Source organism: Balaenoptera acutorostrata, chromosome 12 (genome assembly GCF_949987535.1).
Source record: "Balaenoptera acutorostrata chromosome 12, mBalAcu1.1, whole genome shotgun sequence".
NCBI lineage: Eukaryota > Metazoa > Chordata > Mammalia > Artiodactyla > Balaenopteridae > Balaenoptera > Balaenoptera acutorostrata.
The window spans coordinates 56,298,528-56,319,755 of NC_080075.1; the positions used below are offsets into that span (position 1 = coordinate 56,298,528).

The 21,228-nt window shown below is 36.3% G+C and overlaps 1 protein-coding gene across 2 annotated transcripts in view; it reads left to right on the plus strand.

The window, feature by feature from the left end:
- Positions 1-21,228, plus strand: part of SRBD1 (S1 RNA binding domain 1) — a 247,656-nt gene that overhangs the window by 35,591 nt on the left and 190,837 nt on the right. For both annotated transcript variants that reach the window (XM_007190081.3, XM_057558645.1), the window contains exons 10-12: positions 10,766-10,869; positions 15,227-15,334; positions 18,817-18,974. In XM_007190081.3, coding sequence (XP_007190143.2) covers positions 10,766-10,869; positions 15,227-15,334; positions 18,817-18,974 — 370 coding nt within the window. The remainder of the gene's footprint in view (positions 1-10,765; positions 10,870-15,226; positions 15,335-18,816; positions 18,975-21,228) is intronic.

The following is a 21,228-nucleotide window of genomic DNA, read 5'->3' on the forward strand; positions in this document are numbered from 1 at the left end:
ACCTAACAGCATCTTTAAAGTGTGGTGTGTATTCCCCTGTTCTATTCCAAAACCGGCATGTGGACTTAACCTTATGAACTGTCCTTCTTTATCTTGTTTAATGGTTTTTAGCTTGAAGTCTACTTTGGTATCAGGATTGCAACCTGTATTTTCTTAATGGAAATTGATTTCACCTTTGTTTTAATCTTAGCCCTACAATTATATGAAATGCTTGCCCTTAGTCCTTTTGCCAAAATTTTCCAGTCTTCTTTTAAGCTGGTTGAAGCTTATTCTCTAGTCTAGTATGGAGTTGGCAAAGTTTTTCTGTAAAGGACCAGGAGAAAATATTTTAGACTTTGTGAGCTAGATGCCTCTTCCTGCAACTACACAACTGCCATTGCAGCACGAAAGCAGTCACAGCTAATACATAAATGAATGAGCATGGTTGTGTTTTAATAAAATTTTATTTATGAAAACAGATGTTAGATTGGATTTGGTCCATGGGCCATAGTTTGCTGGCCTCTGCTCTTGTATATTTCTCAAGATTTTATGTGTACAGTACAGGTGTGCCTTATTCCATAGTGCTTTTTGCTTTATTGTGCTTTGCAGAATAAATGTGTTTATTCTGCAAATAAATGCAGAATCTGTGTGTTTTACAGATTGAAGGTTTGTGGCAACTGTGTTTCATACAAGTCTGTTGGCACCATTTTCCAACAGCATTTGCTGACTTTGTGTCTCTTGTGTCACATTTTGGTAATTCTCTCAATATTTCAGAATTCTCCATTATTATTATATTTGTTCTGGTGATCTGTGATCAGTGATCTTTGACGTTACTATTGTAATTGTTTTGAGGTGCCATGACTGCACCCATATAAGACAGCAAACTTAATTGATAATGTGTGTTCTGATTGCTCCACCGACCAGCTGTTCCCTCCGTCTCTATCCTCCTTGGGCCTCCCTATTCCCTGAGACACAATAATATTGACATTAGGCCATTTAATAACCCGACAGTGGCCCCTAAGTGTTCAGTGAATGGAAGGAGTTGCACATCTCTCACTTTAAATCAAAAGCTAGAAATGATTAAGCTTAGTGAGGAAGATACGTCAAAAGCCAAGATAGGCTGCAATCTAGGCCTCTTGTGCCAAATAGGTAGCCAAGTTCTGAATGCAAAGGATAAGTTCTTGAAGGAAACTAAAACTGCTACTCTAGTGAACACACAAATGATAAGAAAGTGAAACAGCTTTATTGCTGATATGGAGAAAGTTTCAGTGGTCTGGATAGAAGATCAAATCAGCTGTAACACTCCCTTAAGCCAAAGCCTAATCCAGAGCATGGCCCAAACTCTATTCAGTTCTATGAAGGCTGAGAGGTAAGGAAGGAAGCTGCAGAATAAAAGTTTGAAGTTAGCAGAGGTTGGTTCGTGAGGTTTAAGGAAAGAAGCCATCTCCATAACATAAAAGTACAAGGTGAGGGACTTCCCTCATGGCACAGTGGTTAAGAATCCGCCTGCCAATGCAGGGGACATGGGTTTGATCCCTGGTCTGGGAAGATCCCACATGCCATGGAGCAACTAAGCCTGTGTGCCACAACTACTGAGCCTGTGCTCTAGAGCCCATGAGCCACAACTACTGAAGCCCACGTGCCTAGAGCCTGTGCTCCGCAACAAGAGAAGCCACCGCAATAAGAAGCCCGCACACCGCAACGAAGAGTAGCCCCCACTTGCCACAACTAGAGAAAGCCCGTGCACAGCAATGGAGACCCAACGCAGCCATAAGTAAGTAAGTAAGTAAATAAATAAATATTTATTAAAAAAAAGAAAAGTACAAGGTGAAGCAGCAAGTGCTGATGTAGAAGCTGCAGTAAGTTATGCAGAAGGTCTAACTAAGATAATTAATGAAAGTAGCTACAGTAAACAACAGATTTTCATTATAAACGAAACAGCCTTATACTTGAAGAAGATGCCATCTAGGACTTTCATAGCTAGAGAGGAGTAAAATGCCTGGCTTCAAGGCTTCAAAGCTTCAAAGGATAGGGTCTTTCTTGTTAGGGACTAATGCAGCTGGTGACTTGAAATTGAAGCCAATGCTCATTTACCAGTGCTCTGTAAATGGAACAACAAAGCCTGGATAACAGCACATCTGTTTACAACATGGTTTGCTGAATATTTTAAGCCCACAGTTGAGACCTACTGCTCAGGAAAAAGGATTCCTTTCAAAATATTACTGCTCATTCACAATGTACCTGATCACCCAAGAGCTCTGATGGAGATGTACAATGAGATTAATGTTTTCATGCCTGCTAACACAACATCCATTCTGCAGCCCATGGGTCAGGGAGTCATTTCGACTTTCAAGTCTTATTATTTAAGAAATGCATTTCATAAGGCTATAGCTGCCATAGATAATGATTCCTCTGATGGATTTGGGCAAAGTAAATTGAAAACCTCTAGAAGGGATTCACCACTCTAGATGCCATTAAGACCACTTGTGATTTGTGGGAAGAGATATGATATCAATATTAATAGGAGTTTGGAAGAAATTGATTCTAATCCTTATGGGTGACTTTTAAGGGTTCCAGACTTCAGTGAAGGAAGTAACTGCAGCTGTAATGGAAATAGCAAGAGAACTAGAATTAGAACTGGTGCCTGAAGATGTGAAAGAATTGCTGAAATCTCATGACTAAACTTTAATTGATGAGGAGTTACTTCTTATGGATGAGCAAAGAAAGAGGTTTTGTGAGATGGGATCTGCTCCTGGTGAAGATTGTTCAAATGACAACAAGTGATTTAGAGTGTTACATCAACTTAGTCAATAAAGCAATGTCAGGGTTTGAGAGGATTGACTCCAGGTTTGAAAGAAGTTCTACTGTGAGTAAAACGCTATCAGCATTGCATGTTACAGAGAGATTGTTCCTGAAAGGAAGAGTCAGTTGCTGTGGCAAACTTAATTGTCGTCTTCTTTTAAGGAATTGCCACGGCCACCCCAGCCCTCAGCAGCCACCACCCCATCAGTCAGCAGCCGTCAACACGGAGGCAGGACCCTCCACCAGCAAAAAGATTATGGCTTGCTGAAGGTTCAGATGATGACTATGATTTTTTAGCATTAAAGTATGTTTTAATTTTAATTTTTAAAGTTTATTTTTAATTTTTTATTGAAGTATAGTTTATGTGCAATATTATATAAATTATAGGTTACAATATAGCGATTCACAATTTTTGAAGGTTATACTCCATTTGTAGTCATTATAAAATATTTGCTACATTCCCTGTGTTGTACAATATATCCTTGTAGCTTATTTTATACATAATATTAATAGTTTGTACCTCTTAATCCCCTTACCCTCTTTGCCCCTCCTTCTTTCCGTCTCCCCACTGGTACTCTAGTTCTCTGTATCTGTGAGTCTGTTTTTGCTATATTCACTAGTTTGTTGTATTTTTTATATTCCATATATAAGTGATATCATACAGTATTTGTCTTTCTCTTTCTGACTTAATTTTACTTAGCATAATACTCTCCAAGTCCATCAATGTTGTTGCAAATGGCAAAATTTTGTTCTTTTTTATGGCTGAATAGTACTCCACAGTGTGTGGAGTACTATCTATACTCTACACACTGTGGATAACAGCACATCTGTTTACAACAGATGTGGATATCTATCTATCTGTCACATCTTCTTTATCCATTCTTCTGTTGATGGACACTTAGGTTGCTTCCATATCTTGTCAATTGTAAATAATACTGCTATGAACATTGGGGTGCATTTATCTTTTCAAATTAGTGTTTTTGTTTTGGGTGTATACCCAAGAGTGGAATCCTGGGTCATATGGTAGTTCTAGTTTTAGGTTTTGTTTTGTTTTTTAATTAATTAATTTATTTATTTTTGGCTCTGTTGGGTCTTTGTTGCTGAGCATGGGCTTTCTTTAGTTGCGGTGAGCAGGGGCTACTCTTCGTTGTGTTGCACAGCCTTCTCATTGCAGTGGCTTCTCTTGTTGCGGAGCACAGGCTCTAGGCGTGCAGGCTTTAGTAGTTGTGGTGCGTGGGCTTCAGTAGTTGTGGCACGCAGGTTCAGTAGTTGTGGCTCGCGGGCTCTAGAGGGCAGGCTCAGTAGTTGTGGCTCATGAGCTTAGTTGCTCCGTGGCATGCGGGATCTTCCTGGACCAGGGCTCAAACCCATGTCCCCTGCATTGGCAGGCGGATTCGTAACCACTGTGCCACCAGGGAAGCCCTAGTTTTAGTTTTTTGAGGAACTTCCAAACTGTTTTCCACAGTGGCTGCACCAATTTACATTCCCAGCAACAATGTGCAGGGTACACTTTTCTCCACATCCTCTCCAACATTTGTTATTTGTGTTCTTTTTGATGATAGCCACTTTTAAATTAAGATATGTACATCTTTTTTTTTAGACATAATGTTATTGCACACCTAGACTAAAGTATAGTGTAACATAACCTTTATATGCACTGGGAAACCAAAAAATGTGTATGACTTGCTTTATTGTGACGTTGTTTTATTGTAGTAGTCTGGAACTGAACCTGTAATATCTCTGAGATATGCCTGTAATTCTCTGAGTTTTGACACAGTCACAATTGTTTCCTATGTCCTTGATACTTGAAGGATAGCTTAGCTCAGTAAATATATATATTTTTAATAATCCAATGATTTTTTAAAAATTTATTTATTTTTTATTTTATTTTTGGCTACATTGGGTCTTCGTTGCTGCGTGTGGGCTTTCTCTAGTTGTGGCAAGCGGGGCTACTCTTCATTGTGGTGCATGGGCTTCTCATTGCGGTGGCTTCTCTTGTTGCGGAGCACAGGCTCTAGGTGCACAGGCTTCAGTGGTTGTAGCTCGCGGGCTCTAGAGCACAGGCTCAGTAGTTGTGGCACACGGGCTTAGTTGCTCTGCAGCATGTGGAATCTTCCCGGACCAGGGCTCAAACCTGTGTCCCCTGCATTGGCAGGCAGATTCTTAACTACTGTGCCACCAAGGCAGCCCAGTATAATATTTTTAATTTGCACTTTCTTTCCTTAAGTTTGTCAAATATGTTGCTCTGTTGTTGTCTTACTTTGCAAGTTTTTTTTTGTTTGCTTGTTTTTGAAATCAGATGCCAATCTAATTCTCTGTTTCTTAGAAATGCTGAAGATGTGGGTCCTGTGTTGTTTTATTTATTCACTTTATTGGTTTTATAGGAGGATGAGGGGGGGATTTAGAATGAGGGGCCTGCCAGTGTTCTTTAAACTTGAAATTCCTCAATGAATCATTTTTTAAATTTATTTTTTCTTCCTTTCTGAATTATACTGTTATAAGGAGAGGATAATGAAAAAGACTAGAATGTGTCACTTTTCATTGATAATGTTTAGTTATCTTCATTAAAAATGTAATTTAAAAAAACACAGTGGTATAGATATGAAAAGGTATGTTATTATTCTGTGTGTGTGTAACATAACATGAAGAGTCTTCAGTTACGTTACAAATACTTCTTGAACACTTATTATGTATTGGTGCCTACTTGGGGTATGTAGATGACACAGTCCCTGCTGTTGAACCTTTGAAGTGTTTCACTAATATCTAAGTTGTTCTTTTTACTTTTGTGTACACTGTATCATATGGGGTGAAATGAATACTTTTGATAATTGGAAAAATTGTTAGAAGGGTGAAATTTTACTTACCTAGCTATTGTCTACTGATAGAGCCTAATGAAAAAGAATTTTTTATAAAACCAGTGACTAAAATACTAAAATTCCTTTTGCAGAAATGATTTTGCTGCTGGATTTTGCCTCCCTTTATTTGATTTAATTTTATTGCAACTTCAGAAAAATATGAATACTTTTATTCTATTAAAACTTAGTCTTTCTAGTATTTGCTTGAAAACATTTTGATCTCTGCATTTTAACTAGTGTGCTTAGCACATGTGGCATTCTGAGTTAGTTTGTGGTTGAATCTAAGTTTGTGATTGACACAGGCTTCTAAATGTGACAGTCCTAAGACCTGAGAAGGTAGAACGTTTTGGGAATGTCAGTTTTGAAAAACAGACGTGTGTTTTGAGAAGAACTTCCTAGTTATCTTGCAGGCTAGAGTGATGATATGCTAGCTCACAGAGATGGATTTTTAATCCCTATAGTGCTAAGGCCTCATGTCCCTGATTCCAGACTCTGTTTTTCAGCTTTCACCTAGATAGCCCAGCATATAGCATCCCAGAATACAGAAGTGAGGGAGAGTGATGACAGACAGTGGTAAAGGAACAACGGTACCTGGAACTCCTCCAAATGCTGTGGGAAGAGCTGTTATAGCTGTCTACTAAATTAATTCTTCTAGCTGCATCTTGTTTTCTTTCTTCTCCACACTGGTCCTTAATGTGCTCCTTTCCACCACATAAATTTGTAACTCACCCTTCCCATTCTTTTTTGTAGCTTCTTTCACTGATGTCTCACTTTCTTTGTCTTTTACAATACCTGTTTAACATTCAGTGCTGCCATCTACAGTAATTCTGCTTTAACTCTGTATTCACTTTCAACCTCAGTTTTTGCCCCAAGCTGTTTCTGCTACTCCACTCCCTTTTCTACCATGGATCCTCTATGTTAGGGTTTTTTAAAGTTTGACCTATGACTTTACTAGGTATGGTGGAAAAAAAAGCACCCTCCAATAATATATTTTGATATAATAGTGTATTTATATTTTTATTTATTTGGGTTTTTTTTTTTTTGGCTGCATTGGGTCTTCGTTGCTGCGTGCAGGCTTTCCCTAGTTGCGGCTAGTGGGGGCTACTCTTTGTTGCAGTGCGTGGGCTTCTCATTGCAGTGGCTTCTCTTTGTTGTGGAGCACGAACTCTAGGCGCATGGGCTTCAGTAGTTGTGGCATGCAGACTCAGTAGTTGTGGCACATGGGCTTAGTTGCTCCATGGCATGTGGGATCTTCCTGGACCAGGGATCAAACCCATGTCCCCTGCATTGGCAGGCGGATTCTTAACCACTGCACCACCAGGGAAGTCCCTAATAATGTATTTATATAAATCAGAATTAAATAACTCTTTTTCCCCTATAATATTGTATTCTGCATGAATGAATTTATTACTGATAAATTCTTGGATGAAGAACTTTTATTTACTGTTCAGTGTTCCTTTCAGTATTTCAGAGAGCTGGCAGACATTGAAGATTTTGTCCAGCCCAAACTGAAGTTTATTTTGTATTAAAAGTTTATTTTTAAGTGATTATTTTATTTCTGCCAATGTTTACCTTGGAAATTTCTCAAATATATTTAAAGAATTTTTTTAAAGTATCTGTAATATTTTAAACTTTGAGGATTTGTTCTATATTTAACATTTTACTTGAAAATACCTTTAGAATTTCATAAATTAAGGTTGCTGTTTTCCAGAGTGGCTATACCATTTTACCTTCCCACCAGCAGTTTATGAGAGTTCCGTTTCTTTATATCCTCACCAATACTTATTGTCTATCTTTTTTTTTAATATAAATTTTATTTTATTTATTTGTTTTATTTTTGGCTGCATTGGGTCTTCGCTGCTGCACACGGGCTTTCTCTAGTTGCAACGAGCCGGGGCTACTCTTCATTGTGGTGCACAGGCTTCTCATTGCAGTGGCTTCTTTTTGTTGTGGAGCACGAGCTCTAGGCACGCAGGCTTCAGTAGTTGTGGCACTTGGGCTCCATAGTTGTGGCTCGTGGGCTCTGTAGTTGTGGCTTGTAGGCTCTAGAGCGCAGGCTCAATAGTTGTGGCATACAGGCTTAGTTGCTCCGCGGCATGTGGGATCCTCCTAGACCAGTACTTGAACCCATGTCCCCTGCACTGGCAGGTGGATTCTTAACCACTGCACTATGAGAGAAGTCCCTGTCTATCTTTTTGATTATGGCCATCTTGGTATGAACTGATTTCTCATTATGGTTTTGGTTTGCACTTCTCTTCTAGCTAATGATGTTGAGCATCTTTTCATGTACGTATTGAACATTTCTATATTATCTTTGAAAAATATGTCTCTTTGGACCTTTTGCACATTTTTGTTAGGTTGTGTCTTTTTATTGTTAAGTTATAAGAGATATTTGTATGTTCTAGATATAAGTCCTTTATGTGATATATGATTTGCAAAACTTTTCTCCTGTGCTAAGTGCTTTCTTTTCAATTTCTTGATGGTATCCTTTGAGATATAAAAATTATAATTTTGTTGAAATCCAATCTATTTATTTTTTTCTTGTGTTGATTATGCATGTGGTGTTTTACCTAAGGCCTTATGTAACTCAAGGTTATGAAGATTTTCTCAAGTATTTTCTTCTAAGCATTTTATAGGTTTGGTTTTTATATTAAGGTCTATGATCAATTTTGAGCTAATTTTTGTGTATGGTGTGAAGACGCTGTCCAACTTCATACTTTTGAATTTGGCCATCCATTGTACCAGCATCACTTGTTGAAAAGACTGTATTTTCCCCATTTAATTTTCTTAGCACCCTTGTTGACATTCACTTGATTGTAGATGTATAGATTTATTTCTGGACTCTAAATTCTATTCCATTCATCTGTATGTTTATCTTTAATGCCAGTACCACACCGTCTTGATTACTGTAGTTTTGTAGTAAGTTTTGAAATTGAGAAGTGGGAGTCCTCCAGGTTTGTTCTTTTTTTACAAGATTGACTTAGTTATTCTGGGTCCCTTGCATTTCTATGTGAATCTTAGAATTAGTTTGTCAATTTCTGCAAAGAGGCTAGCTGGGATTTGATAGGGATCACATTGAATTTATGAAGTAATTTGGGGATTAGTGCCATTTAGCAATATTAAGCCTTTTGATCCATTGACCTGGGATGTCTTTCCATTTATTTAGGTCTTCTTCAGTTTTTTTAAAAACAATATTTTATAGTTCTCAGTGTATAATTTTGAACTTCTTTTGTTAAATTTATTGGAAAGTATTTTATTTGTGCTGGTGCTATGGTAAATGGAATTTAAAAAAATTATTTTTAGGATGTTTATTGCTAGTGTGTAGAAATTAATTATCCTGCAACCTTGCTGAACTCTATTAGTTCTAATAGTTTTATAGTGAACTCCTTAGGATTTTCTGTATACAAGATCATAGTATCTGCAAATAGAGGTAGTTTTAACTTCTTTCTTTTCAATCTAGAGGCCTTTTATTTCTTTTTCTTGCCTAATTTCCCTAGATAGAACCTCCAGTACAATGTTGAATAGAAGTGCAAGAGGAGACACCCTTGTAATCTCAGAGGGAAAGTATCCAGTCTTTCACTATTAAACATTATGTTATCTGTGGAGTTTTTGTATGTGCCCTTTATCATTTTGAAGAATTTGCTTTCTCTTCCTAGTTTCTTGAGTATTTTTATCATGAACAACTGCTGGAATTTTCTCAAATATTCTTTCTGCTTCTATTGAAATGATCATGTAATTTTTGTTTTTTATTCTATAGTTATGATGTATTACTTCTTTTTTGGATGTTAAACCAACCTTGCGTTCCTGGAGTAAATCCCTTTTGATCCTTGTGTATAATCCTTTTTATATGTTTCTGGGTTTAGTTTACTAGTATTTTATTGAGAATTTTTACACCTATATTCATAAGAGGCAATGGTCTTTACTTTTCTCTTGCAATGTTCTTGCAAGAACAGGGTAGAGTCAGGAAGTTTTTTCTTCTATTGTATTTTTGGAAGAGTTTGTGAAGAATTGCTATTAATTCTTCTTTAAATGTTTGGTAGAATTCAGCAGTGAAGCCATATGAGCCTGGGTATTTCCTTGTGGGAAATTTTAAAATTACTAATTCTATCTCTTTACTTGTTATAGATAATTTTGAATTTTCTATTTCTTTTTTATTCTAGTTTAGAAGTTTGTATCTTTTTAGGAATTCTAATTTGGCATACAGTTGTTCATAGTATTCTCTTTTGATCCTTTTTATTTCTATAGCATTCATATTAATGGCCCCTCTTTCATTCCTGATTTTGATAATTGGAATGTCTCCCTTTTTTCTTTGGTCAGCCTAGTGAAAGGTTTGTCAATTTTGTTGATATTTTCCAAGAACCAACTTTTGGTTTTGTTGATATTTTTTGTTGTTTTTCTATTCTCTATTGGATTAATTTTCCCTCTGTTCTTTATTATTTCCTTTCTTCTTCTTGCTTTACGTTTGTTTGCTTTTCTTTAAGGAGTGTTTTTAATGTGTTTTAAAGCAATTGTTCTTTTAATATATTAATTAAAAGTAGAGACAGGTCAATCTGAATTTAAATTCCTCCTTTGCTACTTGCTAGCTTTGTGATTTAGGACAAGTTAGTCTTAGAAAAATTATCATATAAGAGTAAGATGTTAATACATACATCACTGGTGGCTTTGAAGATAAATGAGTTAATGTATTTAAAGTGCTTAGATGGGCCTGACAATTAGTAAGTGCTCAATAAATGGTAGCAATTAGTAGTTATTAAATATTCCACTTAGAAATTTCCATGTTTGTATTTATCTTAGTAATGTTTTTTCACAAATATAAAAAGTATATCCTTCTAACTCTAGGTGATCAAAAACTTTCAATTAGTAGAATCTGAAATGAGATTTTTAGATCAACACTATCTCTTCCTGTGAATATCATAGGCTTTGTACCTGTATTTTATTTTGAAAATACTTGAAAATAATATAAAGAAATGATTATTTTTGAATACATTCTTGGTAAATAAATGAATACAAAATTGATATAGCTCTAGACTGGATAACCACCCAGTTTGTTTCACAAATATTGACTGGTTAAATTGATCATTTATATATTTTGTGGATCATCAGTCTTTGCCATATATGTTTGCACTCAGATTCTGGCAATTAACCGTGGAGAAAATTTGAAGATACTGACGGTCAAGGTTAACATTTCTGATGGAGTGAAGAATGAGTTCTGTAGGTGGTGCATCCAAAACAGGTCTGTTTATAGATTTTTACAGAATATTCTTTTTTTTTGTTTATAAAATGCTATATTGAGATCTATATGTACTGATAATGGAAAGATGTCCATTGTGTTAAAAAAAAAAAAAAAAACAGTGACAGGCAATGGATATAGTGTCTTGTAGTGAGGTGGATGGACCTAGAGTCTGTCATACAGAGTGAAGTAAGTCAGAAAGAGAAAAACAAGTACCGTATGCTAACACATATATATGGAATCTAAAAAAAAAAAGGTTCTGACGAACCTAGGAGCAGGACAGGAATAAAGACACAGACGTAGAGAATGGACTTGAGGACACGGAGAGGGGGAAGGGTAAGCTGGGACGAAGTGAGAGAGTGGCATGGACATATATACACTACCAAATGTAAAATAGATAGCTAGTGGGAAGCGGCCGCATAGCACAGGGAGCTGACCACCTAGAGGGGTGGGATAGGGAAGGTGGGAGGGAGACGCAAGAGGGAGGAGATATGGGGATATATGTATATGTATAGCTGATTCACTTCGTTATAAAGCAGAAACTAACACACCACTGTAAAGCAATTATACTCCAATAAAGATGTTAAAAAATTTTTTTTAAATTTAAAAAGTACGTATGTTGTGTATGTTTAAATAGGAAATATCTGGGAAGTACATAAGAATTATTAATAGTGGTTATTTCTGGGGAAAGAGACTTTTACTGTAATCCTGTACCATATGAATCTTTTATAAAGAGTATATTTTCTTTTATGAAAAATGAATTAACAGAAACATACTGTATATAGTATATCTGAAATGTTTTGTTCATTAAGGATAATTGAGTCAAATATTTAATTTATCAGATATTATATGAGTAACGAATGAATGACTGAGGCTGGCTACTAGCTTTTTTCTTTTTTAAAACTAGCTTTTAGTGCCAATGTATGGGATAGTCTTGTAAAGTAAATTATTCTGTTCCCAAATGTCTGTCACATCACTTTGAGAAAATGCTACACTAAAATGGTGCTGCTTTTTTCTTGTGGTAGATTTAAGGGGAACTATATCCTGTATCCATTTCTATTTTAAATGTGGGAAAATGAAAGCTAGATGGAGAGAGCCTATCTTTATCTATAGGTACCGAATGGGGGGGAGCATATTTCTTTGCCAGAGTGAAGAATATTTCTTTGTCTGTAATGGGTGAATAAAGCATGTCTCTGTCAAAAACATACATATAGGCCCTGGGTCTTATTCATTTGTTTACAGTACTTTCCTGACTCCCCGTAGGTATTTGAGTTTGTGGCCTCTGTCTTAATTTGTATGCTTCATTGTGCACATCGCATGTATTTTGTATTGTGAAATTTAGTTAAAGTGAGGTCCTTCTTAATTTTATTCAGCAGTGTTTAACTATTGAATTAGAGGAAGAATCAAGTTTTAAGATGATACCCTGTAAGGGAAACCCATTGTATTTCCTTTAAGTTTAGAAGTAATAAGGTCTGTGACTTCGCTATACTGTTTCAGGTCCCTTCGAGTGCTAAATGAATAGATCACAGGAAGCCAGTCAAGAGATAGAAATTGCTGTGGGGTGAGGAAGAAAAAGGAGTTTCTGTAATGCAGGAAGTGAGTATAGCTGGGTCTGTGGTCTAAAGGTCACTGTGAATGAGTATAATTGAGGCATCCTTAGGTATAAAATAGACCCACAGCACTGTTCCAGGGAGGTGAGCCGTCACGCCACAGGAGAACCTTGAGGTTTAAGGAAGGCTACTGGGGCTTCCAGAGAAATTGGGTATCTGATGTTAAAGATTTCCATTTTTTTCCTACAACCAATGTGTAAACCTTGGTTTGGCTTTAAAGGGAATGATCCCCCAGCAGACATCAGATACATTCATTATAAGAATCACTACATTAGGGCCTTCCTGCCTCTAAGGACTCTTTTCCGAGTGTATTGTCCCATGACCCAGGGCTATGTTCTCTCCTAACTGGCCAAGCTCCAGAGTATGGTGATAAGGGCCTCAGTAATCTGGCTACTGCCATATTTTCTAGCCTCATCTACCCCGCAACCTGATCCTGCAGCTTTATGCCCTTGTATGACTAATCTGCTTCTAGTTACTCGAGCTTATCATGCTCTTTAATGCCTCTAAGCTTTTACATATGGTATGGTTTCTTCCCAGAATGTTTTTATTCCTTTGTCTTATTTGGTAAACCACAATTCATTTTTTTTTTTTTTCCATACTGTAGGAGGTCAACAACTATTTTTTTTTTTTTAATTTTATAGCTACTTTATTTATTTATTTATTTATTTTTGGCTGTGTTGGGTCCCCGCTTCGTGCGAGGACTTTCTCCAGTTGCGGCAAGTGGGGGCCACTCTTCATTGCGGTGCGGGGACCGCTCTTCATCGCGGTGCGCGGGCCTCTCACCATCGCGGCCCCTCCCGTTGCGGGGCACAGGCTCCAGACGCGCAGGCCCAGCAGCTGTGGCTCACGGGCCCAGCTGCTCCGCGGCACGTGGGATCTTCCCAGACCAGGGCTCGAACCCGTGTCCCCCGCACTAGCAGGCAGATTCTCAACCACTGCGCCACCAGGGAAGCCCCACAATTCATTTTTTTAAAGCCATCTCAGATGTTTCTTCTGGGATGTCTTTGTTTGACATTGAATTTCCCCAATTAATAACAACAACACAGCTATAAGTTTTATTGCACTTTGCTTTATTGTGCTTCGCAGATATTGGGTTTTTTTGTTTTTGTTTTTTTTACAAATTGAAGGTTTGTGGCAGCCCTGTGTTGTGCGTTATCTATTGGTACCATTTTTCCAATAGCATTATTTTTTGGTTAAGGTATGTACATTGTTTTCTAAGACATAATGGTATTACACACTTAATAGACTACATTATAGTGTAAACATAACTCTTATATGCTCTAGGAAACCAAAAACTTCATGTGACTCACTTTACTGTGATAATCACTTTATTGTGGTGGTCTGGAACCAAACCCACAGTATCTCCAAGGTATGCCTGTAACATAACAAAATAATAATAATAATAATAATAATAACTGTCTAATTCATATCCTAGTTCTCCCTACGTTTCATGCCCTCAGGTGTAGATGACAGTAGGGAGAAACAAGGATTTGGATGGAAGGAAGGATGTACGTCCTGCCTAAAAGCACTTTCATTCAAATTAAAAAACAAAACTATATTCTACTCAAATAATACCCTTCTATGGAAGGGATTCAATTAGTTATTATTATGTAACCTTTGGTGTATCACATTATAAGTAAGGGAGATGACAGTGTCCCTAAAGTATATTAATGGTTTATTAGGAACCATTGATAAAATATTAATGTTTTCTATTCAAGAGCCATTGAAGGACACAGGCAGAGATGCTGTAGATGTAGGGAACACAGAAAAGGGGTAAGGCTGAATTTGTTTGTCCTTTTTAGCTTGTGTTTTTCTCTTACTGTTCTTTCTCCAGTTTCTACTAACAGTGGGTTCTCTGGCATTTATATTTATCAGTATGTATGCAGATACACTGCCTAGTAGAACAGTACAACCTGAGGAATAGAGTGAGTTCTACTCAAGGATTACAAGAGGCAAAGGTTAAAACAGAGTTTCTCCTTTGCTCAATCTACTTTAACTCTCAGGAAGAGATTAAGAAATGGGAAAAGAAGGACATAGTGCTTGTCTTAGCTTCGGTTGCCATAACAAAATACCATAGACTAGGTGGCTTAAACAACAGAAATTTATTTTCTCCTTGTTCTGGAGGCTGGAAGTCCAAGATCAAGGTCAGGCTGATTTGGTTTCTGGTGAGAACCCTCTTTTTGTCTTGCAGACAGCAGCCTTCTCATTATGTCCTCACCTGATGTGGGGGGAGAGAGAAGGGGGTATCTGATATTTCTTCTTTTAAGGGCACTCACTAATCCTATCATGGGGGCCCTACCCTCATGACCTCATCTAAACCTAATTACCTCCCAAAGGCCCCGTCTCCAAATATCATCCGATTTGAGGGTTAGGGCTTCAACATACTAATTTTAGGGGACATAATTCAGTCTATAGCAGTGGTTCAGTAATTTTTTGGTGACTTTCTTATATCTTAAAAATTTTGACCATTATTAATAATGCCTTGGGGACTCTCCCCAGAATAGGGAAGTGTTTTCCTCCCTTAAGTTTTATGTGTTACCATGGTTACCAGGTTTTTAAAAATAAGAACTCCAGATGTCATAGTAATAATTTTCAGACATCACTGTCTCTTCTTACAGATTATGTTACTTTGGATTCAGTAAAGTTTCTTCCCCCCTTTTCTTTTCCACTTCCTCTCTGCTCTTCCAGGAGCCCTTTTATGACCTTATTATTGTTACATCAATTTTAGTATAGGCTTTTCTTTTTTGCAGGTGGAGACCACGTGGCTTTGCAAGGCCAGAGTTAATGAAGATCTTATACAACTCACTGGATGATTCCTTTAAACGCCTTATTTATCCTCTCCTTTGTAGAGAGTTCAGGTATGCATCTTGTCTTATTTAACTTTCTGGACTGTTTATTTTTATGTATGGTAATAGGCCCATTAAAGTGTGTAGTAAATATTTGTTGATCCATTAACCAATCCAAAGAACTGAGTCAGAATCACAAAGTCTTAAATTTAAGCATAGATTTCAATCTGTAGAGACATTCACATGCATAGATCACAAAACATAGCTCTTAATTACGGTATACTTTTCAAATCTTGACCACTTAATGTTACCCCTTCCAGTTCTGCAATACTAGTCTTGCAATTTGACAACCAAGCCAAACAAATGGTTTTATTGATGAGAGATTTGGCTTGGGAGAAACAAACTAAGAAGTTAATGGAGAAGTTAGTTGGCAGCAGTTTTAGAGGTAAGAGAGCCAAAAAAAGCATAAGGAAATCAGAGGAGTACATGATGAATGTATTACTATGAGAGAAAGCTAATATATATTAGCAAACGGAGTTGTTTCAATGAATAATTATCAGCAGTGATGAACAAATATTAGGAGATTATTAAGGTGACCATCTAAATGGAGTAGCAGAAGAACTAAAGGTTACAAAGAACTGCAAAAGAGGTGAGGTACCGAATTGTTTTTAGGGGAGGAGATGGACAGAAATGTTGGGAGGCAAAAACCCTCTTTCCTGCTTCTCTCTAGCCTTTGTCTTGGTAGTCAATGTTCAGACACCAGCCATGCCTTCGTATATTCCTTTCTATGTGCTATAGATTGTCTTCATTCCCGTTTATTTAGTGTTTCAGCAAGGGTCACCTGGAAACTATAGATTTCTAGCCATCTCTTCAGCCTCACTAGAATTTATAGCAGCCTTTATGTTTGTCTGTTTTTCTTTTACTGGACTTGGCCATTGACTTTGGAGGCATTTAGAGTAGGGAGTGAGCAGGTACTAATAAAAAAGATACATAGCTCCTTTGTCCAACCTCTTTTTTATCAAAATCATTCATTCTCTTGATTCATCCTTTTATCTTGTTTTCTCATGTCGCATATAATGTCCAGTGGTACATTTGACATTTTTACATATATTTGATGTGAATAGCTTTACTGCTTGTGGAATAATTTCATTGAGATTTAATTTGTGCAGTTTGCTGTGGGGTTATTTAATGTATAATTCTTCTCCAACTTCCATTAGCAGTGGCAAGCAAGAGCACTTTCCTCCTCTTTTTCTAAAATGCCTGTGGTTAAAAAATATATCTTATTTCATTCCATAAGTTGGTTTGCAGACGTTGTCTACAGATGTGTCTCTTCATAGAAATACTTGTAATTACCTGAACAGCAGTTGAGGGAGAAAACCCTCAACTGATTTATTTTTTAAAGAAAATTACTTTAATTCTCTAATTAAAAAGAAATTTGTCCAAATGCAGAAAAATTGAAAGAATCAGTAAAACACAAAGGAAAAAAAACCCATATAATTTCACCACGTAGAGATAGCCATTGTTAACTAGACTTTTCTCCATTCATGTGTGTGTATTAAAAGAGATCAAATAGACTATATTATTTTGCAGCCATTTTATTCAGTTGACTATATAAGATTCAGAGTCTACTTCTGCATTTTTGTTTCCATAACTGTCATGATCATTCATCCCTGTGTCATTTTTCACACATACCTCTTTCATCAAAACTACATTATCAGTATTACCAAGTGCTGTCTGTTATGCCATCTTTTATTATATCTTGAATTTTGCCTCCTCTTTATCTCCATCTTTACTAGGAGAAAGTATATCCATGGTTAGTTCAGGTTATCATCATTTCTTGTCTGAATTACTATACTAGAATCATAGATGATCTCTGTCTTGTATTTTCTAATACATATTCCACATTGCCATCCTTAAATTCCCATCTGATTATTTCATACTCTTCTACTTAAAATCCTTCAGTGGATCTTCTTTGTCTCCAGGATAAAATCCAAGCTCTTTAGAAGAACCCTTTGTGGTCTGTTTTTTTCTTCCTCTGTAGCCCTTTGTCTTGGTATTTCTTTTTATTTTACCATATGAAGTTACTTACTTTTTCTATAAATGAGCCATGAGCTTTGACATATGCTGCTTCTGTTGCCCAGTGTTTTCTCAATGCTCTTCAGCTACTATCCCTGCCTTTGTTTGCTTAACTATTACTTATCCTTCTTGATTCACCTGAGAAGACATCTCTTTTAGAAAGTTCTCCTAATTTAGCTATCCCTACCGTGTGTTATACTCGTCTGTTTATTTTTCTGTTTCTTCCACTAGACAGTGATCTTCAGGGTAGGGATTTTTTCAGCTTTGTATCTCTTACATCAATCACAGTACCTTATATAAGACTGAGTACAAGTGCTCACTCAATAAATAAAGTTAAACGTGAATATTTAGAAATACCTGTGATGATATCTTCATGTTGCTTGGCTGAATGCAGGGAGAATGACAGTGAAATATTAGAGAAGATGAGAGAAAAGCCGTAAGAAGCTGAATTAAGCCAGGAAAACAAATGTTGATTAGCTGTATGTACCTTTAGATATGTAGATAATTCTACCTCAACGCTGATAGAAATGTGCCCTGAATTGCTTTGTTCTTGTGGCCATTGGCATGCACTTTTTTTTTAACCTGGTCTAATAGAGAAGACATACTTTTAATAAATTCTTTTGAGTTTCAGGAGATAATATGTTAAGAACTCTTGTTAAATAGGCAAATGGTGTAAAACTTAGTTTCCAAATGCCTTTAAATCCAATATAGACATATTTTTTTATCCTAGAAAAAGTTTGAAAATTAGACTTTTAATAGATTCTCTGGATAAAATTGGGAAGTTATTTATGTGAGGCAGGGTTCTGGACTGGTATTAATATCTGTGGTCATGTCACATCACTGTGAGAATGAAGAGGGGGTAGATGTGGAGAATGGAATAGAGTGAGAATATGGCCTTGAGATATATATAGGTGAGGGTGTAAAACTAAGCATTGTTGGAGGAGGCTACTTATGATTCAATAATTGACCACTAATTATGTGTTTATATTTTTAATCAGCTGATAAACTTTGACATCCCATGTAATGTCCAAATATTTATACACCCTGTCTCTCATATACACAGATACTTATACATGTAGATTTCTTACATAAGGGTGAGCAGATAGAGAAGGAGTGTAGGTATGACAAACTCAGCAGGTTTGATACCACAAAATTGTTTGTGGTATCTGTATTACTGAGCTTAGCAAAAAGAGACTCAATATAATTTTGTATGTGATTTTTTTTCTCTTAAGTTGTTTTGTTATAATGAATGCTCCAATGAGGAATAATTGTGTTCTTTTTCTGGAAGAAAATTTGAATGAATGAAAACTGAATACTTTATCTTTTTTCTTCTCTTTTTCTATTTCTAAAGATCTTAAGTTATTTTGTTATAATGAATGCTCCAATGAGGAATAATTGTGTTCTTTTTCTGGAATAAAATTGGAATGAATGAAAACTGAGTACTTTATCTTTTTTCTTCTCTTTTTCTATTTCTAAAGAGCCAAACTAACATCAGATGCAGAGAAAGAATCAGTAATGATGTTTGGACGGAACCTTCGTCAGCTCCTTTTAACAAGCCCTGTCCCAGGGCGTACCTTGATGGGAGTGGATCCCGGTTATAAACACGGTTGCAAATTAGCTATAATTTCTCCTACCAGTAAGCATACCTTTCAGCATTTTATATAGAAGTTGTTTGGTTGGTCATAAATTTCACTTCATATACTTCATGAGGATTTGGAAATAATGCTAATTTTCAAGGAATAGAAGATGGTTTTCTCACAAAAAGGGATATAGGAATCAGGATGAAGCTTCCTGTTTGGCCTGTTTGTTGACTCAAACAGTCAACATTTACTATCATTTATGCCCTTTCCTATGTCACAGTGGATGTATTGAGGATTAACTAGGCTCAGACTTTAATAACTCTGTTTATCCCCCATCAACTTCTGTTTATACTGACTGCATTTATATATGATACATTTTGATTCTGTGTATATTTTATTTATTTTTGTTTTTTTAAAAATATTTATTTATTTATTTGGCTGCATTGGGTCTTAGTTGCAGCATGCAGGATCTTTTTGTTGCGGCGCACGGGCTTCTCTAGTTGCTGCGCGTGGGCTTCTCTCTAGTTGTGGCACGCGGGCTCCAGAGTGTGCAGGCTTAGTAGTTGCAGTTTGCAGGCTTAGTTGCCCTGTGGCGTGTGGGATCTTAGTTCCCCAACCAGGGATCGAACCTGCGTCCCCTGCAATGGAAGGCGGATTCTTAACCACTGGACCACCAGGGAAGTCCTGATTCTGTGTATATTTTAAATACCACGAGACATTTTTATTGTTTTGTCCAGTCAGTATTTTTTTCCCTGTTTACTTGTTTATTTGCCCTTTCTGTTATCTTCATTTCTTTCTGCATTTCTGTGTTTCCATTTGAGATCACTTTCTTTCTTCCTAAAACTCTAGTCTGTTAACTTTTTAATGTGGATCAGCTAGTGACAAATTGTCTCAGTTTTTTTGTCTGAATGTTTCTGATTTGCCTTCGGTTTTGAAAAATATTTTTGCTGGGTGTAGAATTCAAGATTGGCAGTTATTTTCAGTGCTTTAAAGATGTCATTTCTTTCTTTTTTTTTTTTTTTCCTGGCTATTACAGTTTCTGTTGAGAAATCAGACAAAAATCTTATTATTGTTCCTTTGAGGGTGATAATTTTTTCCTCTGCCTGCTAAGATTTTTTCTTTGTGGTTTTCAGAAGTTTTCTTATATGCTTAGCTGTTTGTGTGTGTGTTATTTGTTTGTTTTGGAGGGAAGGGGACATGAATTCTGCTTGAGGTTTGTAGACCTTCTTGCATCTCTTTCTGGAATTCTAATTATGTGTATTTTAGACCATTCAATTTCCTCTTCTATTTTCAATTCTTTTATTTTTTATTAATTGTCTTTAAGTTAATTAATCCTCTATTCTGCTATGTCTAATGTGCCATTAAATCCATCCATTGAGTTATTTATTTAAGTTATGTTTTTAAGTTTTTGAATTTCCATTTGGTATTTATAAAAAATAGATTACAGTTCTCTGGTGAACTTCTTCACCTTTTAATTTTTTTGATTACATTTTTCTTACGTTTCTTTTGGTTTAAGTTTTCATTCCTAGAATAACTTTTTCTTTCATATTTAATTCATTCCTAAGTTCTTTGATCTTACTTCTGACATTTTCTAATTCTGATTTATTTTATTCTCATTTTCTCTAATCTTTTTTTTTGATAGCTTGTTCTTATATATTAGGTTACAGTTTTTCTCTGTTTTTGGGCGCATCTTTCTGTAGACATCGTACTAGTCTTTTTTATTTCCTGATTTGAAAAATAATCATTCTATATGAAATTTGACTATGATCCTTTTCTGTTGCTTGGTTTTACATAAAATTAGTTTTTCTCAGCTTTTAGGATGGAAGCCTAGCTGTATATCTCTAGAACTATCATTTCTACTTTTTCCAAATTATTGGGAAGAAAAACTATCTATTTGGATAGAGAGATAACCTTATACTTTCTGAAATTTGCTTTCCTATTGCTTTCTTCCCTTTTATCTAGACATTTTTTTCCCCTTTGTCCATACTGTTCTTACCTTGCTCAATGTGGATATGATGCTCAACAGTTTTTTCTCACTGTGGGGTTTTGTCTTGAAAAGAATGTTCTACTTGTTAATTTCAAGAGTTCAGAGATCAGTTTTCCAGTCCTTTTCTGAACTTACTGTGCAACCTTTGTACTGACCTATAAATTAGAGTAGAGTATGCAAAGGTCTTTTCCAGTTTTACTTTCTATTCTCAAACGGGCCAGTTTTGATTTCCAGGGAAGTACCTTCTGACATTTTGAGGCTTCCTCCAATCTCAGGTCCATGAGATACTCCATTGTTTCTCTGTGCCTCCTCCCACAGAAATG